Source organism: Vipera ursinii (assembly GCF_947247035.1).
Source record: "Vipera ursinii genome assembly, chromosome: 14".
Taxonomy (NCBI): Eukaryota; Metazoa; Chordata; class Lepidosauria; order Squamata; family Viperidae; genus Vipera; species Vipera ursinii.
This window is the reverse complement of record NC_139527.1, coordinates 11,328,271-11,355,922: the sequence shown is the minus strand read 5'-3', so window position 1 is coordinate 11,355,922 and position 27,652 is coordinate 11,328,271. Positions and strand designations below refer to the sequence as shown.

At 44.1% G+C, this 27,652-nt stretch overlaps 1 protein-coding gene across 6 annotated transcripts; it reads left to right on the top strand.

Annotated features, from left to right (window-relative positions):
• Positions 1 to 204: 204 nt before the first annotated feature.
• EIF4ENIF1 (eukaryotic translation initiation factor 4E nuclear import factor 1) lies at positions 205 to 27,652 on the top strand. Of its 6 annotated transcripts, none has more exons than XM_083373914.1 (19): positions 205 to 410; positions 1,455 to 1,560; positions 3,197 to 3,270; positions 8,830 to 8,957; positions 10,044 to 10,339; positions 11,088 to 11,289; positions 12,135 to 12,310; positions 16,704 to 16,839; positions 17,069 to 17,248; positions 19,524 to 19,750; positions 22,041 to 22,112; positions 22,605 to 22,818; positions 23,361 to 23,449; positions 24,188 to 24,327; positions 24,528 to 24,618; positions 24,890 to 25,019; positions 25,594 to 25,938; positions 26,558 to 26,722; positions 26,846 to 27,652. In XM_083373914.1, exons 2-19 carry the CDS (start codon positions 1,462 to 1,464, stop codon positions 27,073 to 27,075), a joined length of 2,994 nt encoding a protein of 997 aa, XP_083230040.1. In that variant the 5' UTR covers positions 205 to 410; positions 1,455 to 1,461; the 3' UTR covers positions 27,076 to 27,652. The 6 variants fall into 6 exon arrangements, with proteins under 6 accessions (XP_083230040.1, XP_083230041.1, XP_083230042.1 ...); XM_083373915.1 differs by having other exon boundaries at positions 211 to 588; positions 12,141 to 12,310; XM_083373916.1 differs by having other exon boundaries at positions 211 to 588; positions 22,605 to 22,797.

Genomic DNA, 27,652 nt, shown 5'->3' with positions numbered 1-27,652 from the left:
CAAGTTTTTCCGTCAGGCGCGCGCGGGGTCCTCCTCTTGCGCAGGGTGTCGGAAGAAGGGCGCCGCTTGCGCGCGCGCGCGGCGGAAGGCGGAGAGGGAGAGGAAGGGGCGCGTGCCTGGCGCATGCGCCGTGCCTATAAAGGGGGAGGGGCGGGTAACGGAGGCCCCGGTTACGGCGGCTGAGGAGACGCGGAGCGGGAGCCGCGCACGGACGGACGGCTCGAGCCCAGCGCGGCCCGGGAGGGGCGGACGAGCGTCGTGCGCGGCGGCGGCAGCGGCAGCGACTACAGAAGCAGCAGCAGCCGCGGTCCCCGAGCCTGAGGGGGCGAAGGCCGGCGAGCGGAGCCGGCCTCCCCGGAGCGCGTGAAGCGAGCCCGGCGGCGGCGGGAGCGCTTGGCGGCCGGGCCCAGGTGAGGCGCCCGCTGAGTCAGCGGCCGGGCGGCGCTCCGTCTTCCGGGCGGCCTAGGCCTCGCCTCCCTGCTTCCCCGCTCGGCAGCGCCGGAAACCCCCTTCCGTCGGGCCGGCCTCGGCCCCGCAGCCTCGCCTCGCCTGCCCCGCGCGGCGATAGCTTCACAACGCCCCTGCCAGGTAGGCCGGCCGCCGCGGCGAGTTGAGCGTTGCCCACGGCCCCTGTCAGGCCGGGGGAAGGGGGGTCTCTGCCGCGCGTCCCCCGGCCAAGGAGCCGCTTCCTTCGGGCCCTCCTCGGCTCGCTCCCTGCCCGGGCGCCGCTTCCGCCTCCCCCCCCCGGCAGGCGTCCCGGGCAAGTTCCGTCTCCGGCGCTCCTGCGTGGAACGGCGGCGCCCGCCCGCCTCGGCCCTCTGGAGGCAGCCCCCGAGCGCCCTCTGAGCAGCCGAGTGGCTGGAAAGGCTCGGCTGGAGTCCGGCGCTCTCCCTGCCACCCAGGGCCCTCCCGGCCTCGCTTAGGTCTTCGGAGCAGAAGCCACGGTGGGGCTAAATCCGGCAGGCTGGCTGATGTCCGGCGTAAGGGCCGCCTTCCGGGACACGCACAAAGCCGGCCCGAGTCCGGAGTGGCCCGGCTTTGGGGGCCTGGATGTAGGCGTCCTAGCGGGCCAGCTGATGCCTCTGAGCGGTCCCGGCTGCCTTGGCTGGCCTTGGAGCGGGTGAAGCATTGCCCACCCCCGAAGGGTCTGCAGAAGCTGCCCGCTCTCGGTCTGGCTGCTCTCCTGGAGCCCTCAGGCCAGGGAAGGGTTGAGCCGAGGGCAGGCCAGGGAGCGGGAGGCTGCGCTGCTTAAAGGAGATTCAGGTTTGACTAGTAGCAGGAATTTTCTGGCCTTAATTGCTCAACTGGGAATGTCAGGGGCCACCCAGGGAGGTTTGGATTAAAGAGCCTTTCAACTTGCACACATTGTGATACTTGAAGTGAAACTTAGTTGCATGTGTTTTTCAGACAAGCTGCGACGTTGGATTTTGTATCTGTTCTTTTTCTCCTCCTAGTTCAACTATGGATAAACGAGGTGGATTGGCAGAAGCTGTGAATGGAGACGCCTCGCTTAACGTGAACATAATCAGCACAATGAAGTTCCCTCATCGCTACACAAAAGTAAGCAGCTAGAATTTTACTGAGCTTTAAAGTGTAGCTAAATGGACATCAATGTGTCTCGCCCGTATTCAGAACAAGACTATTTCTGCAAGTATAGAATTAATTTGGAAACTGCTTTTCTTGTTTGGAACTTGATTTTCACATCCTTTTCCTATAATAAGGCATTACTGAAATGCCATTTAAACTGATGCCCCCCATGCTGAACAACAAGCATCTTGGGCCCAGTAAATTTCAATTGGTCATCACAGTAATGTATGATGTAAAGAGATGAATTGGTTCATAGTTGCAAAACACTCTTGTAATTATTACTGCTGTCAGTTTATTTTACTAAATGTTTTGAATAGTGAACATAATCAACTTTTACAATAATGATTATCAATTTAAATTATGCTGCTTTTCTTATTTCTATACATTTAGAGTAAATGTATAATTGTTCAGATTGAAATATAGACATCAAGTGTTATACTGTACAGTAATATAAAATTACATGACAAATTATGATATGGAACTATGTGCAGTGCTGGCTAATCTCTAAATGTACAATTTGTACTATAGACAAATGTCACAGACCTGGATACTTGTTACTCTTTGATTGCTATACTTTTTTGAACCAGCATTTCCTAACCTCAGAAACTTTAAGGAGTATGGATTTCTGTGAATTGTTACATATCTTAAAGTGCTATGATTATATGTGTATGTATGTATGAATATATGTATATATGTATGTATATATACACACATACATGAAATGCACATACATGTACACACACCCATATGTTCTTTTGAGAGTGGGCATCAGAATTTCATTTTTTAATGTGTGCCAGTGTGTTCATGAAAAAAGTGACAATAAAGGTTATCTTTGGGAAACAATGCTTTCGACTATTGAAATCATCTGAATTTCAAAAGTTAGTGGCTCCGAATACATGCTGTGAATACAGCTCTTGCATTCCTGTGAATCTTTGTTATCCCAGTCAAGTCCCATTGACGCCAATAATATTTACACTGATCTTTGGCATATTCCGTGTACTTAAGTGGTTTGGTTTAGTGGCTAAGATAGAAACCAGGACCCTGCAAGTTCTAGTCCTTCCCACTTTAGGCACGAAAGCCAGCTGCGTGACTTTGGGCCAGTACTTTTGCTCAACCCAACTCATCTCCTAGGGTGGTTGTGTGGGTAAAATAGAATGAGGAAAGTGTATTGGGTACGTTCACTGTGTTATTTATAAAAATAATAAAAGGGGGATAAAAATGGGTTAAATGAAAATGGTCTTCAGTCAGATTCTTTGTCCGAGCTGTGTAAGATCATTTTACTTGTTAAGTAAGGCAATAAGTATAGAAGCTTTTAAGTAAAAGTACATTTCATAAAAATTCACTAACCGCTGTAGCTTTTTCCCCCCAAATCCTAAGACAAGCTTAAGAAAGTACATCCCTCTTTGTAAAGGGTTGTACAAGCCTGGGCCAATGAGCAAGAAATGTTTGACATGGTTTTAAATCCTTTAGTTTCCTACAAAATAGCTTGATCAATTTCTCTTTCCAGAATATCCCAACTTTAACAATACTGTACTCTTTGGAACACTTTCAGGCAATATATTTATATTGAATGTCATAGTGAATTAGATACTGTTTTTTTCTTTTTCAGGAAGAGCTCCTGGACATTAAAGAACATCCTCAGTCTAAACAAAGGCCATCATGTCTCTCTGAAAAATATGACAGGTAATTCTGTTATGCCTACAACATGGGGCAGTTTGAATGTTGGCATCCCAGTTTACTAACTAGGAAATGCATGCATTCCATACTATACTTTATACATTAGTAAAGTTTGGGTTTAACGCAGCTGCCTAGAGGTCTGTACTTTTCACTTAGGAATAATAGCGAATGCATCTTAATTTTTTTTGTGATGTTTTATTGACTAGCCGTTAGTAAAAGGTGACTATAAAGATAATAGCTAATATGCAATTTAAATATAACACAAAATATATGTGGGGACCATTAAACTGATAAGGCTAATTAGCAAAAACCATTTTTTTCTATTCTAGGGATCTCCAACTTGATTAGCATTGTTTGCCTAATTCACTGCAAATTATAAACAATAATGAAATGGTTCAAATTCAGTATTTTATCCCTAGGTTGCACTAATGCAAGGGTGTCAAACTGCCGGCCTACGGGCCGGATGCGTCATGCCGAAACTGTGCCCAACCACATTGCCGTCAATGGAAAAATCGTGATATCTCTCAACACATCGCATGATGTTGCGAGTTTGACACTCCTGCACTAGTGAGAGGTCCTAATTTTGAAGCCAGTTTATATGTTTGCTACTGGAGAGCGTGTGGTGGTTGCCAAGGGGGCCTGTACCAGATAGGATTGCTACGATGGTGTCACTCACAAAAGAAAAAAAGCAGGAGTTTTGGGTGTGTGATGGGGAGGAGCATAGGTCATCACATCCTCGGTAGAGGAAACAGTTTCTCATACAATGGGATCGCATCAGCTGTGACATAATGAAGCAGACAATTTTAGGAGTCCTGCACATTTTGGTTGCGTTATATATATTTACAGATTATCTGGAGTTCTGTTTCCCTCAAAAGAAATTTGATTTTCTTCTGAATATTGGGTAGAACTCTGAACAGACAGCTTGTGAATATTGCAACATTGTTTGCATTGTTAGTGATGTAACATTTTTCATGCAGCTAGTTTATATTACTTTTAATGCACATATTAAACAGTACAAATAGTAGAGTACCTGTGTGATTTTTATTAACATTGCTTTGCATGTCAGAGGCTTAATGCAATAGCAGCTATAAACCTATCAATATACACAAGGAGGACTGACTGACCTGGAAGTTATTCTTTAGCACACAGAGGTCCCCACCCTTTTGGGCGCCAGGGAGAGAGGTTTTTCTGCGGCCCGGAGGGGGCCTGGTTTTGTGTGCTGCCTGCATCTCACGGATGGGGCTTTGCTTGTTTGTGCGGCCCAGTTGCTGGCATGCTGCAGCCCAGTACTGGTCCATGGACCGGGGGTTGGGGACTCCTACTTTAGCAGATTGTAACACCCAAGTATACACTTTGAAGGAAGGTTTTGTAGGTGGGAGCTAAGTATAAATGACAGAGATTTTAACAACAGCCTTCCTGCTTAACTGCTCAAGCAACTTATTACAGGTAGAAGTCCCAGGTACTCCACCTCCCTGTGAGCAGCCTGCAAAATTGATGAGATGTTTTGGTTGGTTGATTGGCATTGTTACCTTGCATCTACTGCTGGCGCCTGCAGTGGTTGCTGGTCTTGGCCATTTCCATCACTTCTTGTACAGTTTAGCTGAAATGGATCACTGAAAAAGTTATCTGTGACGTCAAACAGAAAAGCCTACTCAGAGACAGCCTCTTTGCCATCTCCATGGTCCAGAGGCTGTCTCTGAGTAGGCTTTCTGTTTAACGCCATAGTTAACCTTTTCAGTGATCCATTTCAGCTTAACTGTACAAGGAGGTGATGATAATGATAGTTTCATTTTTTTCCACTGGGTGTGTCAACATATAGAGACCTTCCTGGATTTGTGGAAGTGTGAATTTTGGAATAGAGGGGCTGAGATATGCCTGACTCACAGAGAGCTGCTTGGTGCTGGAAATTGCCCAATGCCCTCTGGCTTTGCATCACATTTTAGCCCATGTGAGGGACTGTATGGATATGTTCTTGCCTAATTAATGGAGAATGTTTTCCTGTTCAGTGTCCTTATGATTCTTCTCTCCATTTCAGCCATGCATTTTCTGAACCTGCATGTTGATTAACTTAAATTTTGATAGATATATTGCAGGGCCCTGCAGTCCTCCTCTGAGCTTCTTTTGTACAGTAGACAAATGTCTGCAGGCTATCCTTAGCCCACCTTTAAAAAACAAAAATGTTTTGGTAGAGAAAACCAGCAGAGAAAACCAGGGCTTCCTCTAGCATTAACGATCTGCTCAGTGTGTTCCCCTACTCACTATTTCTATTAGAACAATGTTGCTGAAAGCAAGCATAGCTGTCTCATATTTTCCTTCCCAGTTCTGGCTGAAAAGGTACTTGGTTTCCAAAGTGTAGTTTTGTTGATGGCTCCTTCTACTAGTTTGTATTTATTTCCCTTCCAAGTCGTCATTTTAAAATTCATTTGAAAAATCTATATAAAACTCCTCTGTCCATACTGTCAAGGCAGGGCTGCGTCTCTTAAGATTCTTGTTCTAAGATTCTTACCTTTCTGTTCGGGAGCATTCCTTCCCGAGTGCCTGTCACTTCTGGTAGACTCTCCCAGGCCGGTACCATCGGGCAGAGTTGGCACGCTACAGGCTCCATTAATTAAACAGTGTCACCAGGTGGGAAGCAGGAAGTTGGTGTTTTCCATCACACTGCTTGCCCTTGGAACAGCATCCTCCCAGAAATCCAGATGGCTCCTGACCTGGCCTGTTTAAACAGTCTTTAAAAAACTGGCTTTTTCCCCAGGCTAGGTCAGGGTTACTTACAAAAGATCCAGTCAGATATTAAAGTACTAATTTTTGTTAAAAGAACAAAAATATTACCTTGATCAACATGTTTGATGTTCTATTATTGAACCCCACTAGGCTTGGCTTCAGTAGTAATCCAAAATTCAGAATGCTGGGTTTCAAGGGGCAAAATCATCTTTCTGATCTTTTGGTTGCTAATTAAACCTGCTGTGGGAATTTGCAACCCCAAGCACCATATGGAAATAAGACTACCAAAGTTTTATATGAAATGCTATATTGAAAAAAGTTTCTTGTAATGTCAAGTTTCTGAAATGTTTGTGTTTCTGCATTCACGTTTCCAAAGCAATTGAACCACTTCAGAGTTGTTGTGAAATTAAGGATGATATGCTACACTTTCCAAGGCTAGGACTTAATTAAGGAGGGTGTAATGTTTGCTTTGGTCAAAAGCACTGAGCATCTTAGAAGTTACAAAACATTGGCCTAGTTACTACAACAAGAACAACAATAAAGTTGGAAGGGACCTTGGAGGTCATCTAGTCCAACCCCCTGCTCAGGCAGGAAACCCTATACCATTTTAGACAAATGGCTATCCAGTCTTTTCTTTAAAAACTTCCAGTGTTGGTGCATTCACAGCTTCTGGAGGCAGGTTGTTCCACTGATTAATTGTTCTCACTGTCAGGAAATTTTTCCTTAGTTCTAGGTTGCTTCTCTCTTTGGTTAGTTTCCATCTGATGCTTCTTGTCCTGCCTTCAGGAGCTTTGGAGAATAGCTTGACTCTTCTTTGTGGCCACCCCTGAGATATTGGAAGACTGTTATCAACCCTCTGTTAATGCAGCCTAGCATTGTGTTGGCTTTTTTGGCAGCTGCAGCACACGGCTGGCTCCTATTTAAGTGATTGTCCACTAGGACTCCAAGATCCCTCTCACAGTTGCTAGTATTGTGCAAGGTACCACCTATACTATACCTGTGCATTTGGTTTTCCTTGCCTAAATGTAGAACCTTACTTTTTTCACCATTGAATTTCATTTTGTTAGATAGCGCCCAGTGTTCCAGTCTGTCCAGATCCTTCTGGTTCTTAAACCTATCTATTGCTTATGAGTCTTGTACTCTTCCTACTAGTGGCAGCTGGAATTATTCTTTAGCAAGGATTCGTTCATATTTTTCCTAACTGGGATTCCTGGCTTGTTGCTTCCAAATAAGACAGGCACTAAAAGCCAAAATAAAACCTTTATCTATTGAAAAATACGTAATAAAGCATAGTCAGTTGCTCTTATTAAGAAGTTTATTGGTAACTTTTGAGTTAAATTCAGATCTGGAAAGATATCAACATAATTTTTCCAGATATGAATTTAGGAATCAAAATTAATTCATAGTTTCCACAAACTACAGTATTTGCCAAAATTAAAGCTATTACTCTTATTAATAGGTCTAATACTGGCAACTTACAATTTATGGAAACTGAATGAATTTTGAATTTTGTTATTAAATGTTAAATATAAACAAGTTTCAATATAGTGTTGATGAGTTTGCAGCTGAGGTTCAAACATTTGATAACCCACTGAGTACTTTTCTTCGGTTGATGAAGTTAGTAAGCATTCTCTTAGTGTGGTTATCGAGCCTTAGCTCACATTAAGTAACGTTCTAATAAGAATCTAATGCTTTGCTGAAGTCAAGACTCCCAGTATCTCTTCACTTGAAACTTTAGGAAGTTATTGACAAGACTCTTCCTGACAAATACACGCTGACTACTGGTAATTGATTTATTTTCAAGTTGATTGCAGATTGACTGCATATGATTTAGCTCTGGAATCTTCCCACATTTTCCTATCTGACTGTAAATTTCTCCAAATTTAGCAACTTTTAAGACTTGTAGACTTCAACTCCTAGAATACAACATGGCTGGCTGAGGAATTCTGAGAGCTGAAGTCCATAAATCTTAAAATTGCCAGGTTTGGATGCCCCCGCTTGGGAGTGTGAGATGGGTGGACATGTACATTTAGATGAATAAATATTGTTGGAGAAGTAAAGGCCTAATAAGGTTTCAATAAGCTCTAATTCTTTTTTATTACTTTTGTTATTATTTTCGTATCTTTGTTAAGAACTGGTATACTGTTTCTTATTTTTATTTGATTTCAAACATTCTAGCATTTTTCACCAGCTGCAGTTTATCCTATATGTACTCCTTCATGACTTGTTCCCTCTTTCCACTGCTTGCATCTGTCCGTTTGTTTATTTATGACATGCTTTCAGTACCTCTTTTTTGAATCCATTTTCTTTTCTAATTAAGTTCTATTGAATTTCAGTTATTGTTGCTCTGAGATTATTAATTCACTTTTTAAAAAATCTAATATACTTGTTCATGTACAGTTCACTCATTTTTAATTTCCCTTAAAATGCAGAGTTCCAGCATTTCTCCCAATGGATTTGCTTCTTCTCTCAGGTCATCAATTAAGTCTTCCTGTTTTCAAGAAGAGGGGTTCTTTTTGAATCCATTTTGAATGTTCTGTTTTAAAATTGGTGTTTGATATCTTTGTACCTGCAGGCATTCGTTGAGCAGATTTGGACAGATTCATGATTTATTGGGTTTTTACTGGGTTTTATTTATTTAATTTTATATATCTCGCCCATTACATTTGTCTGCCTCTGTGTTTGGTTTTGGGTTGGAAAGAGTAGCTTTTCTGACACTGAATGGTATTGATTATATAGCTTTGATGGAGTCTTCGGGAACATGTCTTGGCTTAACCTCTGTCTGTCGCTGATTATCAAATGCCAGGTGAAATGTAAAGTGATTCTGCCTTTGCAATATTGCAGTGATGGGGTATGGGACCCCGAGAAATGGCATGCATCACTGTATCCAAATTCTGGAAAGACTTCGCCGGTGGAAAGTCTAAAAAAGGAATTAGACGCAGATCGGCCTGCCCTTATACGGAGAATAGCGGGTGAGTATTATACTCATTACGAGTTACAAACTGAATGGCAAATATAGTGTATATATAGTAGTGCATATTGGAGGTGGTTATCCTTTGAGAGCTGAATGCAACAAAATTTCAAGTTAAAGTATGCTGATTAGTGTATAGTTAAAGTGACAATAAAGTTAATTCTATTCTATTTTCTATTTTAAATGTTCAATGCCACGAAGTGCTAATTTTGGATTCTGTCCTCAATAGAATGGATTAGCACTAAACCAATGCAGATCTTGTTTTTGTTTATTTATTTTATTTATTTATTTTATTGCATTTATATACCGCCCTTTCCCTGAGGACTCAGGGCGGTTTACAGGGAGTTAAAAATCAACCATACAAAAGTTAAAACCCAATTTAAAAAATATTAAATCAACCCTGTACTATTAAAAACCCCAATTAAAATGAGTGTCTCCTCAGCCTGGGCCCGAGAGCTCAAAGAGCCAGGTCTTCAGGCCCCGGCGGAATGATCGGAGGTCGGGGGCAGTCCTCAGCTCCACTGGCAGCTGGTTCCAGAGGGCAGGCGCCCCCACTGAGAAGGCCCTATCCCTGGGTGTCACCCGCCGGCAATCTCTTACCGGCGGGACCCTGAGCAGACCCTCCCTGTGGGAGCGCACTGGGCGAAGGGCATTTGATGCCGGCAGCAGGTGTTCCCTCAAATACCCCGGACCCAGGCCATGTAGGGCTTTATAGGTGATAACCAGCACCTTGAATTTCACCCGGAGGGCAACCGGAAGCCAATGCAGCTCGCGGAGTAGAGGTGTTACATGGGAGTATCGGGAGACCCCCATTACAACTCGCGCGGCCGCATTCTGCACCAGTTGAAGCCTCCGAGTGGTCTTCAAGGGCAGCCCCATGTAGAGAGCGTTACAGTAGTCCAAACGTTGTTGTGGGTGGTGCTCATTTTGGATATTTATAATGGGGATCTACTGTTTTGCAAACAGTACTAAGTTGTCATTTGCATGCAAATGAATTGCTTAACAGGTAGGAACTATTCCTGTTTTTTTTCTTGTATTTATTACATCCACCTCGGCCTGTGGCTAAAATCTCTTTTCAAACCTGCAGATCCCAGAGAACGAGTAAAAGAAGATGAATTGGATATAGTGCTGAGTCCTCAGAGGCGAAGTTTTGGAGGAGGCTGTCACGTTACTGCAGCACCTGGTGCACGTCGAGCCGGGAGCCCCCTGGAGAAAGAAAACGACTGTGTCCGTGTCATTAGCGGGCGTAGAATTGGTAGTGGAAGAATAATTTCTGCACGAAACTTCGATAAAGACCACCGAAGCAGTGAAAAGGACTCCCGGGATGCAAGAGACGTGAGAGACAGAGACCGTGAGAGGGAATACAAAGACAAGCGCTTCAGGGTTAGTACAAAAGTGGGTGAAGTAGGAATGTGGCTTGGATTTGGTATTTATTTTCTGGGTTAGCCTTTTTTTTTAATGCAGGAATTGCAAATTGCAGGTTCCTTGTGCATCTTCAAATGCTGGCAATACTTGCAGCCTGGGCTTTGGATAAGATAATGCTAATGTTTTTTCAGACACAAACTTTGGGACGCTCAAATTATTGAACCTGTTAAAACACTACAATTTCTGTTTTCTAGTTGGAAACAGACGGTAGTGACTCGGACCGCCGTAAGAGTTGGTGAATTTGCCTTTAAGTATAGGAACACGTCGCACTTTCCCTAAAACCTCTGAGGGGGGGATAAACATCGCACTTTTCCGTCCTTGTAAATTCTCTGTTCGGTTGTCAGATCAAGTCTGTTGGTTATTAAGAGAAACCGTACTCAAAATATGTAAAAGGAAAATTAGTTGTAGTCTTGGCCTCTTTAAGGGAACATCCTTAAATGCCGCTTGGGGTGTGTGTGAAAGCCCTAATAAGCAGGCATATACATAGAATGAAGGCTACTGCTAAGTTTGTAAAGCCGCCCTGAGTCTTCGGAGAAGGGCGGGATATAAATGGAATTAAAATAAAAATAAAATTTAAAAAAACATCCTCACCTCTCAGTTTTTCCCCTGTTAATTTCTTCCTTGCTGAGTACCAAGTCAAAGACTGGATAAGACTGGAGAAGACCTGGTATCTCTTGTGACTCGATTTCCTTCCCTGTGCCCCCAGAGGGAATATGGGGACAGCAAGCGTCTCTTTGGGGAACGTCGAAGGAACGACTCCTACACCGAGGAAGAGCCCGAGTGGTTCTCTGCCGGCCCCACAAGTCAGTCGGAAACCATCGAACTGACCGGCTTTGATGATAAAATCCTAGAGGAGGAGCATAAAGGACGGAAACGAACCAGGCGCCGCACGGGCTCTTTAAAAGGAGGTACTTGATGCCGAAAACCACAGTCTTGGTTACATGGAGAAAAGCTCCCTATCCGCTAAACCAAACTATCATTTGGGTTTGTTCATCTTCTGAAATTTCATTTCCAAGGTGCTATGTTAGCCAGTAAAATTAGACTGAAATTCTTCTGCTGTAAAATCAACTTTCTACTTTTACTTATGATGTTTACCTTTCTTGTACTCTAGAATGAGGTCCAGGATAAATAGGATTTAATGCAAAGGGCAGACAAATGAGCAGGCTTGGGTACTTTAGATCACCAGTGTGGTAGGACAACAGTAAGCCAAATAATAAGTCTCACACATACAGATAAATTCATAACAGTAACTATTTTGATCTTCATCAGATACTGAATGGAAGGAAAATATCACAAGTTCTTAATATGATCCTGGGGGGGGGGAATGGCTATGTGTTTAATTTTTCCCAATAAGATCTTTGCTTGCTTTGTATTTTTTGCCTGTTGAACTACATTCCCCATAGCCGGCTCTTTCAAGAGACTGTGTGCTCACCAACCAATGGCTGAATGTGCCTTAAGAGGTCTCAGGACTTCCTACAAAATAGTTTTGAAGTATGGAGTAAAAAACACTTGAGACCGCCAAAATTGGGACAGAGCCTTTAGCAGGTAGCTTTTTGGTTTCCCTCCTGAACATTCAGCGGAGGGGCTCTTAACTTTTACCTCGAAACAATGATATGCTAATGGAGAGAAGCTTTTTATGAACCGAACTGTAGTTCTCAGACCCAGCAGCTAAGCCATTTGGTGCCAAATATTTGGTTTGAGATGATCCTGAAAATCATTGTGGCCAGACTAATTTGGGGTTTACTCTTCCAAGGAATAGAATGCAACGGTGGAGTAACTGAGGAGGAAGAACTGCAGACGGCTCTCGGCCAGGAGAGGGCAGCTGACCAGGAAGTCCCCCGGGAAATGGTCCTGCCAGAATCGGCCTCGGGAGAGTTCGATTTCAACGAGTTCTTCAACTTGGATAAGAGCGTTCCAGGCTTGGCCTCAGTGAGTACTAAAACAGCACCAACTGCAGTGGGGAACGTCTGAAAGCCAGATGTTTTATCTCTGATGAAAGAAGCTAACTTAGCTTGTTCTTTTTGCTGCATAGAAAATTTGGGTAAGACTGGTCAGTGGGATAGGGAGTTTTAAAACTGCAGAACAGCCTATTTGGTTGGATCAGTTGCATGTCCTCTCTGGCTATTGGGGCAATTCACTTCCTTTCTTGGCCTCCTCCTTTTGATGACAGTTACACAGACATCCTGCAAAGGGATAAATACTGAAAATCCTATTAAAAACATGAATGTTAAATCATTTCAGTAACACGTTACCAGTCCTTTGCTCTGATAGATTTTTCGATCAACATCTAGGAAAGAGTTTTACTGAACTTCATTTCTGCCCTTAGTGGTTGAAATCGCATAAACCCTTGCAAACCGACTGGTGTTCTCTTGAAAGGCTGCGGAAGGAAGCGACTCCACAGAATATTTGTATCTGACTAGCAGATATAACCAAATATATTGGATGCATAATTGGTTTTGGTTATACAATTATAACCAAAATCAGTCCTAGATTTTGCTGAGATTTGCAGGAGAAAACCTAATTAGATATATAAAAGGTAAAGGTAAAGGTTCCCCCGCACGTGCGTGCTAGTCGTTTCCGACTCTAGGGGCCGGTGTTCATCTCCCTTTCAAAGCCGAAGAGCCAGCGCTTGTCTGAGGACGTCTCCGTGGTCATGTGGCCGGCATGACTAGACGCCAAAGGCGCACGGAACGCTGTTACCTTCCCGCCGTAGTGGTCCCTATTTTTCTGCTTGCATTTTTACGTGCTTTTGAACTGCTAGGTTGGCAGAAGCTGGGACGAGTAACAGGCGCTCACTCTGTTACGTGGCACTCGGGATTCTACCCACCAAACTGCCGACCTTCTGATTGACAAGCTCAGCGTCCTAACCCACTGAACCACCAAGTCCCTTAATTAGATATATAGAGCTAACCTAACGTTGGCCTGTTGAGACCTCGGCCTGCTTAGTACTCAAAATGCAGGTTGATAATTGGAAAGCAGAAGAGCAGGTGGGAAGGAGGGATGGAATGAAAGGCCATGCTTGGAGGCCTGGTTGAGACCCTAAGCCAGGGGTAGGCAGTCTTGACCCTTTTATGACTTATGGACTTCAACTCCCAGCTGGCTCAGGAATTCTGGGAGTTGAAGTCCACAAGTCATAAAAGAGCCAAGGTTGCCTATCCCTGCCCTAAGCAAATATGTCTTCCACTCTTCAGTGTAGATCCCACTTATTAAAATTCACGGGAAGTTTCCAGGGCCTCACCTAGAGAAATTTTTCATTTGTACTGAACGTGCAGTATGCTTTTAACCTGCACATCAGAGACATTTGACTACCGTTCTCTGAACGTGGAGAGACACGAAAGGGAATCTTGTCTGATAGAAGATGGATACTGCTATGAGACATTGTAATTGCAGGCATTTTTTTTCTCAAGGGCTGAATTTAATAGAAGTCTCAGTTTTTACCCAGAAAGCGCAAGCACGTAAAGTGTTTTTATAGGATGGATTACCATTAGTTCTTATAGGGCCAAAATTATGCCTTAGATAGTAAATTCCTTTCCTCCAAAATGATAATCTGGCTTCTCCCAACGAAAGAGCAGTGCTCTCCTAGGCTGGTTGGTAAGGATGCATGGGATGGAATTAGGAATGTTGGGACACAGATTCTTCCCCAAATATTGGCATGGGGGACCCTTTAAAAAAAAAGGCAAATATTGGGAGGCACACTATCCCCAGAGGCTATTTCTCTTTCTGATTTCACGCCAACTACGGTGGTGTGGCCACCACTGCTTTTAAAAAACCTAGTTTGTTCTTCAACCTCTCATTTAGCGGCTAATTTATTTAGCAACAATTTACAAATAGATCAGTAATTTTTTAAAAAATTGATTTTCCAGCAAACACATTTTGTGTGCTTGGCAATAGAAGCCTTTAGTGTGAAACTGATTGTCATTTGTGAAAATTCCAATCAAATTATGGTCCCAGCTGAGCTTGTTAATTTGTGGTCTGCACTTTGCAGGGAAGAGGAAGAGATACCTAAGCAATATCTCTTCCCCCCAGCCCCCATATTAGGGAGCAAAAATATAAAAGAAAAAATGGTTAGGCATAGGACACTGTGAGAGAGAGAACTTTATCTGAATAAGATAGCAGCCACCAGGGCTTGCTCATGTTTACTTAGCAATCATTTCACGTAGGTTTTAAGGAACAGATTGCAGTTGCTAAGCAAGGAGAAGGTTGACCTCACCAGCCTCAATTAATCTTGCAAATATCAAAACTACGTTTCAATGAAGTTACAAAGCATTTTAAACATTTTCTTAGTTGCAAATCTATAGGGAGCTGATTTGTGATAACATGCAGTGGAAACCAAGTTGACAGCTATTTGTCTAGGACCTGGAGTGTGAATCTGGATTTAAAATTGCTAAGCACATTGATTCGTGCTTTAAATTGTAAGCCGCCCTGAGTCTTCGGAGAAGGGCGGGATATAAATGGGATTAAAAAAAATTGACATGACTGAAATTAAAAAAAGAACCTTTTTAGTTTTGTTTTTGGTGAAAGAGCTTCAGATCCTTTCATGTATTGCACTAAACTATAATGTGATTTAGTTTTCTTTCTGTATGAACTCAACTACTATGGTTTATAAACTGGTTTGGTATAATATCATAAGTGAATTGTGATTAAGACTTAATACATCACTAATACGTGGTCCAAGCTGTTAATTTGATGTGACTGAAATGCTCCTTGTTGATTAATGAGTGCAGCTTGAGTTTAAAAGAGCAAAAAAGGAGTGGGGGGAAGTATGGTGTAATTTGTTTCCAGGAAATTACCACAAGGAGTTTCTGCCTTTAGACAGAAAGGATTCTACTTAACAGGAACCAATTGATTGTTAGTGTCCCATTTTAAATAATTTTCCTATCTGGACTCCTGGTCCAATTGCCTTTAAATAATTAACAGGTGATGAAAAGCTGGCTTCAGACTAATCTTCTCTGCTGACTGGTCCCAGAGCACTAGATCCTTCCCTGGGCTCAGACTGAGCAATCCATTTCTCAGATGGCCCTGAACAGCTGTCGCTGGTTTGCAGAATTTCAAGTCAAAAGCTTTCCAACAGCTTGGTTGTTGCTGAGTCTTATGTGGATCAGAATAGCAAAGCTAAAACTGGTTTCCTTTTTTAAAAAAAATAATAAATCCTACATCTGCAGTGATTAATACAGTCCTGGCTTAAAGGCAGGGTAGTGCTAAGAAGTTAGGCTCAAAGTGGTGGGAAGGGATCAAAAGTACAACAAAATAAATGTATAATAAAAATTGGTGCTGCAGCCTCCCAACTCTCTCTGCCCTCTGCCAAGTGTAGCCCTCTAGGATGCTTCCTATCATTTGCCTGATCTGTTTCGTTTTTTCTTTGTTGGTACATTTTTAAAAAGCAGTCACTCACGTTCTAACTTTCTGAGAATCCCTTCACCCTGTCACTGGATGCAACAACTTCACTTGGTAGCAGCATGACAGCCTCTCCAGTTAATTCTGCTCCCCTCCCCCTTAATTAAACAATCTGGCTTAAAAGAAAAACGGGAGCTTAAAATAATATAAACCTAGAGCTAAGATAATAATACTTAAGTTTACACATTGGGCTAACAGCTGCTTGTCCTGTAGAAAAACAAGGTAGTTAAGAGGTAAGGATCGTGTCTCCGTGGTTCTCTTTTTTGTGAGTCTTTAGCAGGGTAAGAGGCCAGGGATGTCTGTGTTCTTGTTAAAGGAAAATGGCTTTAGAAGAAGGTGACCAAACCTTGGTTCGATGTCCCTGTGTAGACTCAGTAACGCCTCTTGGTTGTGCTATAGTTTAGCAGTTCATTTTGGATAGTTGATGAAGCATCCAGAAAAGATGTAGAGAACAGCTAACCATATTAACTGTTTGCCTCAACTATAATCTCGAGAGCTCTGTAATGAGATATAATGGGAAGCATAGTGACCCCCGTTTCTTTCCTCAATTAAGGTAGTATGCTTGAAAATCCTGAAAATGGCACTGAAATCCTGTTTCCACTCCTTCATGGACTTCTAAAAAAGTCCTGTTTCTGCAGCTGAAACATGAAACGCAAGCTGCTTGAACCAAGTGCCTTTGGAATCAAGCACATAAATGGACAGAACTTTAGAAAAGAGACATGACTGGGATCCATCTTAGACAATAGCTTTCGGAAGGACAAGAAAGACTTGCTTAGGACAGTTGAGAGCCACAAATTCAGGAAGTACCCATCTGCTACAGGGGAAAGGATTTTGCAGAGCTTATAATAAGTGCTACCTCTTACTCACAATTCTCAGACTTCTGTTCTACCACTGTCTGAAATAATATTCCTTTCCCCTCATGCTATAGATGATAGAAGATGTGCTGGGGGAAGGCTCTGTGTCTGCCAGCAGGTTCAGCCGCTGGTTTTCTAATCCTAGTCGATCTGGAAGCCGCTCAAGTAGTCTTAGATCTACGCCCCACGAAGAGTTGGAGAGACTGGCAGGTAACTGTGTCTTGTCCTTTCAGCCGCCATTCCATGCCTTGTAGAGAGCTGTAGGATTGTGAGCTTCTCATGTTGCTGGTTGCTTCTTCCTTTTAAAGCGGTCGCATCTCGCCCATGGAAAGGAATGTCTTGAAAATTGCTGTTTGCAGCCTGTGAACGTCTTGCTGGGTTCCCGTGGCGCTACTTAGCCGCAAAACTTACAAGGCAGTCCTGGTTTTTACTGTTTCAGGTCTAGAGCAAGGCATTCTGTCCCCTGGTCAGAACTCTGGAAACTACTTTGCTCCTATTCCTTTGGAAGATCATTCTGAAAACAAAGTGGACATCTTAGAGATGCTACAGAAAGCTAAAGTGGACTTAAAGCCCCTCCTCTCGAGTCTCTCAGCCAACAAGGAGAAGCTGAGAGAGAGCAGTAAGTCTTCCGTTCTGCTGTTGTACCTCTGCCTTCGGGCACCTCTGACCAAAACAGGGCCAAGGGCCAAGTTTTCCTTTCCATGCAGGAAGCGCTAAGGCTCACCTCTGGAGTCCTCCGGGGTATTTGTTGACTTGCAATTGCCTGACCTGGGCCTTTTGGTGTGGGTGAAGCTCCCCTCTGATCCTGAGTGGCATCTAAGGCCATGATGAAACTACTAAGCACTCGGATGCTTGCCTCTTGAGCAGCTCTTGCCAATACCATGTGCTAAATAAAAAAATAAGCTTTGCAAACTTGCTTCCAGCCTCCACTGCCTCAACGGTTTTAGTAAAGCTTCGGCAGCTACCAGAGGCATCTCTGGATCTGCTATAAAACAGGAAAATTCAAAAATTGGGAAACCATCTAGCACAAGTGGCAAGCCGTACTTACGAGAAGTGCACAAGCTCTTAGTCTTCCTGCTGGAATCCCATCCTGCTGATTATTGAGGTCCACCTTTACCTGTGAGCAACTGGCATGGAAGACCTGCATGTGGCATATGGGCGTCCAAGCAGCCCGGCTGGGTTTCAGGACAAAGTTTGTTGGCTTCTTGAAATGGATACAGGTGTGTGCCCGGTGCTGAACGCCCGTTTGCATCTTTTGCTTTGTGCATCCAAATTACGTGGAGAGCAGAACTTTTTTTTTTTGTTTCGCAGCTTGGCTAATGTGCATGCTGGAAAACTGAGGGTTTGGTCCTGCAACCAGGGCGTCTTCCTAAATAAACCCCGAGCCTATTTTGCAGGCTTCAGGCTTCCTGCTGAAATATTGCTGAATGTGTTTGAAAGACAAATGGAAGCAAATTGAGACCAGGCCTCTCCTTGCGTGGATGCTGGTGCCTCTCGTGTGCCGCCTTAGCCACCAGCTTTGTCTGTCCCAGGGTTTCTGTGAGGAAATCCAGCCCAAGGGGGCCTTCTGCTTCAGGGTCCCTTCACCTGCTGCTGCCTGGAGCTGTCTGGCCAAGGCAAGCTGCTCTTAGTGCAAGAGATTTTCTTTAGGGATTCTCTGGCTGGGATTTGCCAGCCACTTCCGTGCCTCCAAACAGATTTCTCTGGCAGTTCTCTCTAGCGGACATGACTTGTTGTGTCCTGTAAGCAGAACTCTGGAATGGCATGCTTGTGCAGCTGTTTTGACACTGCCTGTCCTCCATGGCTAGAGAATAATTCAAGTGCTGCTTCTGCAAGAGGAAATAGCTCTTTCTCACATCTGATTGTTGTACATCATACCCAAGTGAAATGATGAAAGAATAGAAAAAGCCTCGTGGATGGAAGAGCTGACTTTCAAAGCCAGACTGGGAAGTACCGTACTCCAATGGTGTACTTCATTCTTCATTCCAAAGCGAGCCTGTCTGGCCAGTGGAAAGGAATGTGTTGAAGCCTATGAAGACCTTGTGGGTTCCCATTGTGTTACTTAGCAGCAAAATGTGCAAGGCACAAGTATGCAGCCCAGAATTGCTTGTTTGGGGAAAGGGGCCGCTATATAAATGGCTAAATAAATACTGACCCAGTTTAATTGCACCCTAGTTAGTGTTTTTGTAGCCAAATGATTGCAAACGGCACAACAGAGTGTTTGCTTCCTAATGTGAGCTGCTCAGAAGTGGAAATAAGAGAGAGGACGCAGGCTTAATCGGTGTCAGTAAGGCTTCTGTTTTTGCTTTAATCTCTCCCAGTGCATCATACATTAGAAGCCTCAATGATTCAGATACACCAGCACTGAATTTCCGTTAAAAAATTCTTGGAAGATATTATTGTTCAAAAAGTGCATTGCTCCACTGGCAGATTTCACAATGTCTGATGTTTGGGGCTACGATACACTTGAAAGTGCTTGCGTCAGTGAGGCTTGTGTACTTATGAGCGTGTATAGCTGGTTGTTTTTTGCTTCCCTTGCGTGTGCATTAAATTGTGCAAACCTGTTTGCTGCCTTCTTTTTTTCACTTTAGATTCAGAAGTTTTGGCATCCTGAAAATCCACTTGATTTGCTTGGTCTGCATGAACCCATCCCTTATTTGCTTATTTTGCCGTTTAGATGCCCTGGACGATTTACTTCAGATTGAGTTGCAGCATGAACGTTGTTAGTTCCTAGCATGGCTTTGGAATTCCTGCTGTTTCAACAGTCCTCCTGAATAAAGGTGGAACCTGCTTAAACCATCCTCTGGCCGCTGCTTTCTGACAGCCTCTCTAGGTCCCAAATCTGCACCTGGTTCTTCACTATCCATCCTCCCCCCCCCCCTCTTCTCTTTTAGCACACTCGGGGGTCGTCCTTTCAGTGGAGGAAGTAGAAGCTGGGCTGAAAGGTCTGAAAGTGGATCAGGAGGGGAAAACCGCAGCCCCCTTGATGGCAGAGCGGGTGGAGGAGCCCCTGAACGTAGCTGATTCACGGCACTTTAAAGACGGGGATATGTCTGCCTTCAACAAGTTAGTCAGTACCATGAAGGCGAGTGGAACCCTACCATCACAACCCAAAGTCAACGTAAGTAATGAGACCCAGGTTCTGAACCCCACCCCGCCTGGTCTGGGGCTGTACTAGACTAACCCCACATTGTGCAGATGTGTAACGTGCTCAATCTATATAATAAACTTTTGGTTTCCCTACGCACCACCTTTTTAGCGCACCAGCGTTGATATGTAACTTAGCATTAAAGTGCCCATTTTGGCAATTTAAAAAATGCTCCACTCCAAGGGTGAGCCCCACATTCTCAGGCCTGCACCTGAGTGAGGTGTTTATTCTGGGGAAAATTTGTCCTGCAAGTGTCACTTAGGAAGTGGCCCAAAATGTATATCGAACTTTTGCTTGATCTAATTTGGATCACTCTGCTGATGACTGTTTTGAACGACAGGGAAAAAAGCATCATTGCCCTTTTACAGGTACAGTTCAGATGTGTCCTGTCTGAGGACATTGGTGCACTACTGTACCTCACAAAGCTGTCCCTACTCTTGGTTTGGCGGTTTTGTATGATAGATGAATCCAGCCACAGTGGTTTGTAAACCATGGCTAATGCTTTAGTGTTGATGCCAGGAAGCAGGCAGCTGTGTCTTCCTCAACAAACCACGTGTAAAAAAAAAGAGTTGACTATAATGCATAAATTGAACAAAATTCTCTAGTACCCTTCATGGTGCTCTTTTTATAAGCTCTGAAGTCTGTTTACAGTTGATACGTCTGTTGAAAAGAGCAGGTCTCATTCCATGCAATATTCTGTAAAGAAATGTCCTCAGTTGTAGCTCCCGCTGGGTTCTCCTGCAGAAACAGCTTGCTTGCTGTTTGGCTGGCTGATCTTCAGGAGGAGAAAACTCTCCTTTGAAAATAGTCCAGGGACATAAATATCCTTTGAACTCAAGATAACTTTTGTGAGAGGGTTGAGCAGAGGTCAGGGAGAGGTTCAGGCTGAAACTGCTGAGAGAATATTGTGCCCATAGCTGCAATGGCTGCCGCCTTTTTGGGCATGCCAACTAGCACCTTGAATCATCAAGAAAAGCAAATCTCGCATCCTGGTAGAGGTGTGGTATATTTCTGTGGTCTCCTTAAATAAAATGTTGGTGGCCTCCAAACGCATAGGTCACCAGGACCTGTAACCTTACAGTCATAGGAGTCACTGACAAGGGGTCACTGAGGTCATCAAATCCAGCCTCCTAGTGGAGCCTCCCACCAGCTGTTCTGCTTTGGAACACATCCGGGGAAGGGATCTCCCACTGGGGGTGCCCGGTGGCATGGGTGGAATATCTGTTGGAGAATGAAGAGAGGGATGGACCCTAATAGACAGTGAAGGTACCTGGAAGAGTGGATCATGTGTAGTGGGAGCATGTGGTGAAAAGTATGGTAAATTCAAATAAACAGCAATCCCAGCCCATGGCCTGCCTTTACCTTTTATTGAGGTTCTTGGGCAAATTATTCCCACTCATTTGCTTTTCTGAGAAGTAGGTCCTTGTGACGGCACCCACCAAGGAAAACATATTGCAATTGAAAATGTGTGATACGACTCCAAAATCCCAAATGTGCCATAAGCTCAAGTTGGAGACTAGCTGAGTATTTCTTTACTTAGGCTAGAGAAAAGAGGCAGATTTAAATGTATTTGTTAGCATGACATAAATTTGTTATCTTTCACTGTTTGAAGGAATGAGGTCTGCCTGGTGTTGAAGGCTGTTGACACCCAGATCTAAGAGTCTGGCTATAAAATGTGATGGGCAATAAACTTGTAATTGTCTGGATTTTAAGTCTGCATCTTGACATAATCGAACAATCTATGGTACAAAACAAAAGGATGACATAATTTGCTTTTGCACAGTCAAAATCCTTGGACGAATATGAATGTTTTCTTTAAAAAAACAAAAACTCAGGAGGGAGGGCTCGTCTTAATGTTTAATCTGGACTCTTGCGAGCAGGCAATTTCAGCCGCAAATGCTGCAGAGCTATTTCCTCTGTGGTTTGTTATCAATAGAATTTATTAAATTAAAGACCAGATTAGTAATTTTACATATGCAAACAAAGTATTAAGATCCAAATCAGGCATATCAGAAACTATTAAATATTGTCCAAACACTTTGATGATGATAACTCTGGTTTGTTACTTTGGATTAAATCGTCCAAATGTGCGTTTGGGAGCAACCCAGCCGCGTGGCCTTTAGATTGCCTAAGTCTGGTGGCCAAATAGACACTTAGCACATCATCGGTTGAAGGGCGCTTCCCTTTGCATGTGGTCGTGGACACTGGTTGAGTTTGGATCAGACAAAAGAGAGAGACCAGCAGCATGTTCTTTTCCTTTCAGCAAACTTCTGAAAACCCACTCATGCCACCTTCTGAGATGCCGGGCCAGACAGCTACAAAGAATATCTTGCAGGTATTATAACAGTCTGTTATTTTGCTCAGACTCCTGTTAAAAACATTTCTGACTATAGTGTTAGAGCATCAACAGAACATTTTAATTATTCTAAAATCTTTTTTATATGGTCTACAAGATGCATAAATAACCATGTAACACCTTTAAATTAAGAATGCAGCATTTGGAGACTGATTTAATGACTCTGACTGCACGTGACTGAGTGGTGCTAGAACACCTCCCGCTTTCCGCTTTTGCAGAGGTTAGAATTAATCCAGGCTCCACCAACAGACCTCTCGAAAGAACACAGTTAGCAAACTGTCATTCTTGGGAGTTTGAAATGTCTACAACAGACCCCACACCTCAACTTAATATCTGTTTGTTTTGTTGCATGTTTATTGACAGAGGTTTCCAATGCCCTAAGCAGAGAGTATTTGTAGGAATTGTAATTACACTGTCAGAAAAATGCCGACTGCGTAACTGGAAGTTTAAAAGAGCTGTGTTCTTCCCAAGGAGATACTGGGGCCCTCCCCTTGCAGACAGACGTCATCCAATGTCCTCAGCACCTTGATGGGGGGCTTGGAGCCTGTTCCCTCCCTCCTTGCCCAGAGAGCCTCTTCTCCGCCACAGCCTCCCATCTCACAGACGTTTCCCACTCGGGCTGCTTCAGCTGACTACTTGAGGCATCGGGTCCCATCTCCAGTGGGTGAGAAACGTTCCTGCTCAGGTAGTTTTTGTATTTGGAGCATGCCCAAGTCATAGAATGGATGGGATCGTGGCATTTATCTGATCCGGCCCCTCGCCCAAACTGCTGCTGCTGCCGTAGCATCCCGATAGGCTGCAGGTCCAGAGTAGTTGAAAAATTCCGATTGGAATAAGCCGGTCTCAGGTTCTGAACAATGTCTAGATCAACATTAAACACAAATGCAGAAGAAACCCCTTGCCTGGTCTCACTGTGTGTGGCTTTCAGGGGATTGGCGGAGAGGGTGTGTTTTTTTACCATTTTAAAGCATTAGAACTATAGTTTAAAAGGAGTTCACTTGAGCAAATGGGCCATCCTTACCAGAATTAATTGCTAAAATGTCCTATGTCTTCCTTTTCTGTTTCCTACAATCGGTAGCTCTTATTCTTCTCGGCTAAGCAGACTAGTGTGCTGATCTACTCCAGTGAAAAATGCTTTTCTATAAAACAAAATCATACAGAAACTGCATTTTCCATAGAACAAAAGAGTTCATGTCCCATTATTGAAATGACTCATTATCTTTCTAGGTTTTGGATCAGGGGCGCAGCAGTTACTTACTGATCCATTTCAGGGGATTCGGAAATCGGTGAGTCCAGCTGCTGCTACTGCTGCTCAGGTAAGGGAAGGAACCAGCTCCTCTCCATCTCTCTTGGCCTTAAGCTTGGAAGCACAAGGCCAAAACCATTTAGTTTGTGTTCTAGAGGGAACACTTCCATCCAACTAAATAAAATGTTGCACTTTCAGTGTGAAAATTCTGCAGCTAAAATGTTCCTCCTGAATTATATACAGAACAATTTGCCATGCCTTTCCTAATTCTGGAGGTCAGAGCATTTTGCTCTGGGAGACCAATGTTTTGGAAAATGCTAGGCATACACCAGTAACCATTTTTTTTTTTGATTATTTAAGAGGATGGTGACAGTGGGGAAAACCACATTTAACGGGATCCAGGAAATGTGAAACAATGGGGGGGAAGATATTTTACAGTAGACTATGTAAACGCTTGTGACATTGCAATACACTTATTTAGAGTGTATTTGATAGCATTCTCAGTGCCACAGCTCTGAGAAGTAGCCTTTAGTTTAGTTTAACCTATATACATGGGGGGTCTACTTTTAAATGGAGGTTAATCCTGCAGTGCACCAGATGAAGTTAATAAAGGAGAGACAAGAGTGTGGTGTAGCGTGACACACTCTAGAGACTAGCAGCAAGTGGCATGCCTCCTTCGTAAAAGAATACTGCGAAGTAGCAGAAATCTGAAGGCAGAGAAGACTGGTGTCCGCAGTCACAGTCGACAGAAGTAGTGAAACACCCTCTTGGTTAGCATCTTGGCTGATTGATGCCTTCTTGATTTCAGATGAATCCTCTTGAGTTGCAGCAAGCTGCGTTAGAAGGTCTCTCTCTTCCACATGACTTAGCTATGCAAGTGCCAAATTTCTACCAACCAGGTTTTGGCAAACTACAGATGGATAAAAACCGAGATGGCTTCAGGAACCGGTGAGCTTAAAATTCAGGCTGAAAGTTGGAAAACTAAAGAAATGTCAAACTGCCTGCCCACCTACCTTCGGTTTATCCACCTTCAAAGTAAAGTGAAGCAAGTGGAGAAATCTGCCATTCCTTGCTGGAAAACCCTCAGCCAGGATTTTATTTCCTTGCAGGCAGAGAAAGATACTCTAATGTGAATTTCTGTTTGATAGGCAGCCGCGCATGACTCAGTCTCCTGCCTCTCTGGGGCTCCGAGGGAACGCCTCTTCTCCTCCCGCCACTGCTGCTTCCATCACTAGCATGGTCAGTGTTGCACCCGGCCGTGGCGGAAATGTGGGAGCTTTTTGTTTTCAAGTTCTGAGTGACAGATGCGAGATGAATTTGAAAAGTTTAGATGAATAGAAGACAGATTTACTTTAGTGTGATTTGGGGGAGGGGACTGGCAGGATTGTCCGTTCTAAATCACCCCGATGATTGATGTTTTTTGTCTTAGATTATTTTTGCATTTGTAACCAAAACTGGTTACTTGGGGGCAAATGTATTAAATATTAATTGTTGGTTTATGCTTTTGCAGCTATCTCCTTCCTTTACTCCTACCTCAGTAATACGCAAGATGTATGAAAGCAAAGACAAGAGCAAAGATGAGCCCCATGCAGCCAAGTTGAAATCGAGCGAGAGAGAAGAAGGTCCGAGGACAACCGAAGGTATGTTTGTCCACATCTGTGCAAAGAGAGATGATGCCTAAGAGGCACCAGAAAGGAAGAGCTCGCACAAAACTCTTGACTGCGGGTCTTCCTAAAGTTAAGGAGTCTCTGGCTTTTATCTAAGAGGAGGAGAGCTGCTGGCAGACTTGGCCACTCTTATCAAGATCCAGAGTGATTAGGGAGACTAAACAAATATCATGTGGATTTTTGCAGTCCCCCTACAGGCTTGCAGGAATGCTTAGATAAAAGCATTAGATACTGGTAAATTATTCCTGGACTTGGGAACAAGGCTATCGCTCTGGCTGCTCCATCAACAAGACAATTGTCCATGGAATAGATCTTCTTACAGCCAGAGAAGAGAGACGAAATGTAAGGGAAAAGCACAACTGCTTTTCTTCTTGCCAAGCTGCAATTACAGGCAAGGAAGGGTTGCAACCACGTGGAGTCATTATGCTCTTGAGCTGGCTTCTGTCCCTCACCTTTTCCCTTTACCAAGAAGGTTTCTTCAAGCTGACAGAAGGGTAGATCATTGCGTGTGATGTTTGAGCTCCACTTCTTTTGTGTTCCCCTGCAGAGAGCCTTTTGCCATCCAGGTCCACAGATCATGTTGACCAGGAGAACTCGCCCTCCCTAGCTACCAAACTAACATCCCTGCAGCATTCCACATGTTCCACCCCGCTTTCTCAAGCCAACCGTTGCACCAAAGAGCAGGACTACAGGCCAAAAACTACTGGGAGAAAAACTCCTACAATGGCTTCTCCAGTTGCAGGGAATACTTTCCTCCGTCCAATCCACCAAGTTCCTCTGGTTCCTCATGTTCCAATGGTACGACCTGCTCATCAGTTGCCCCCAGGATTGGTCCAAAGGATGCTGGCACAAGGCCTTCATCCACAGCACCTTCCTCCTCTGCTGCAAGCAGGTAAGTTTCACTTTCACTCCTGGTTGACCGGTCAGCCCTTCATTTAGGCCCAAAATTTGCTATGTGGGCTGTTCAGGCATTGCTGAAAGACTGAAAGATTAGCATTCACAAATGGACACGCACACCCACACACACACACACACACACACACACACACACACACACACACAGTCTTTTATTCTAACTGCAAGTTAGGGATTTGTTTTCTCACAAGAGCAGTTATTGCATTTAGCCTTACACATATCTGGAAATTGTTTGAGTTGTATAAAAGTTGAACAGCTGCATCTGGTAGGAAGCCCAATGTTTTCTATCGTTATCTACTAGAGTGCCATGCTTTCTGATGGGAGTGTAATAGTGCGAGCATACTATGCTGATTTTCATAACCATCAGGGAGCAGTTAAGGGTCCTGAGCAACTGTGGATGATTCATGTTTACCTGTCTCTGAAATGGCCACCAGTTAAGAATGTTGCTGTTCTCAGCTCACAGACGCTTGTTCTCAAGGGCTGCTGCCTTTCATCCTTCCATCGTGGGGGGAGCAAAGGGCCCCCGAGAGGTTCCAGTGTGAAAGTGCTGTGTGTGGAGGTTCCTTGCTTAAAAATGGTCTGATCCCGTTCAACAGGTATGATCCCTCCCGGAGTTGACCTCGCTCACCTACAGGGAGTATCTGCTCCGCTCCTTGGTCAACCATGCTACCCGCTAACCACGGCTGGCCACCCTCTCTTGAACCCTCGTTCAGCGACACCTTTGCAGCTGGCAATGATGCAGCAGCAGCTACAGCGCTCAGGTAACAGGTCTCCCTTGGAAGAGTCCTAAAAGTTCTTTTTGCCAAGGCCCATCATGCACCACCATCATCCCAGATCTATAACACGAGGTGGTTGGTCTCTCTCTCTCTCTCTCTCTCCTTCAGGTGCTGGCACACAAGGATCTGCTGTTGGTGTGCAAACAACTCCTCCCCCTGTGTCCTCTCGGACCGGACTGCCTCATGTGCACTCGCAGCTTGACCATCGTGCCGCTGCCCAGCGAAGCAGCTCTCCCGTCGGCCTGGCAAAGTGGTTTGGTTCCGACGTCTTGCAGCAGCCCCTCCCGTCCATGCCTTCCAAAGTGATCAGCGTGGACGAGCTGGAATACCGGCAGTGAGGACCCTTGTTGGAGAGCAGGGATCTGCGCTGGTTTTGACTAGACCCGCGTCTCCTCGGGCAGCTGCCTCTTAACGTGCTTCACTCCTGTTTCTTTTGGGCTGCTTTGGTTTCAGCACTTCGCGCAGAGTTCTTTTTGGAGTGGCTAAAAGCACACGGCGCCTGCGTCTACATCAAGATGGAAAGAATTTATTATAGATTGAATAGTGAACCCTGAAAAAACTTGGATGCGAGACAGTACCAGAAGAATTCTGGAAGCATCTACCTTTTTTCTTTGGCTTTTTTTTTCTTTTTCTTTTTTTTTGTAAAAATGTAGGAATGAAGTGCTGGTGACCTCTTGGGACAGAGGTATCAGCCTTAAGGGTTCATCACTGGAAATTCTATGTACAGACCAATGTATGAACATCTTTTTTTTGTATATATCCACGGAAGAGCTTTTTTGAACTTATACAGCTGTACATAAGAGTAGCTAGTAAAAAGTTAAGCTTTAGTTTGTGTGCCTCTGGTTTGGATCTATTCACTGTACATGTGGGATGTGCATTAAAGGTGCCGCAGAAGTCAATTGTGCGTGAGCCAGA

Coding starts and splice junctions, on each gene's coding strand:
- EIF4ENIF1 (XM_083373914.1), top strand. CDS start 1,462: ATGGATAAACGAGGTGGATTGGCAGAAGCTGTGAATGGAGACGCCTCG. Junction 1,561..3,196: donor TCCCTCATCGCTACACAAAA/GTAAGCAGCTAG, acceptor TTTCTTTTTCAG/GAAGAGCTCCTGGACATTAA. Junction 24,619..24,889: donor CTGCTTCCATCACTAGCATG/GTCAGTGTTGCA, acceptor ATGCTTTTGCAG/CTATCTCCTTCCTTTACTCC.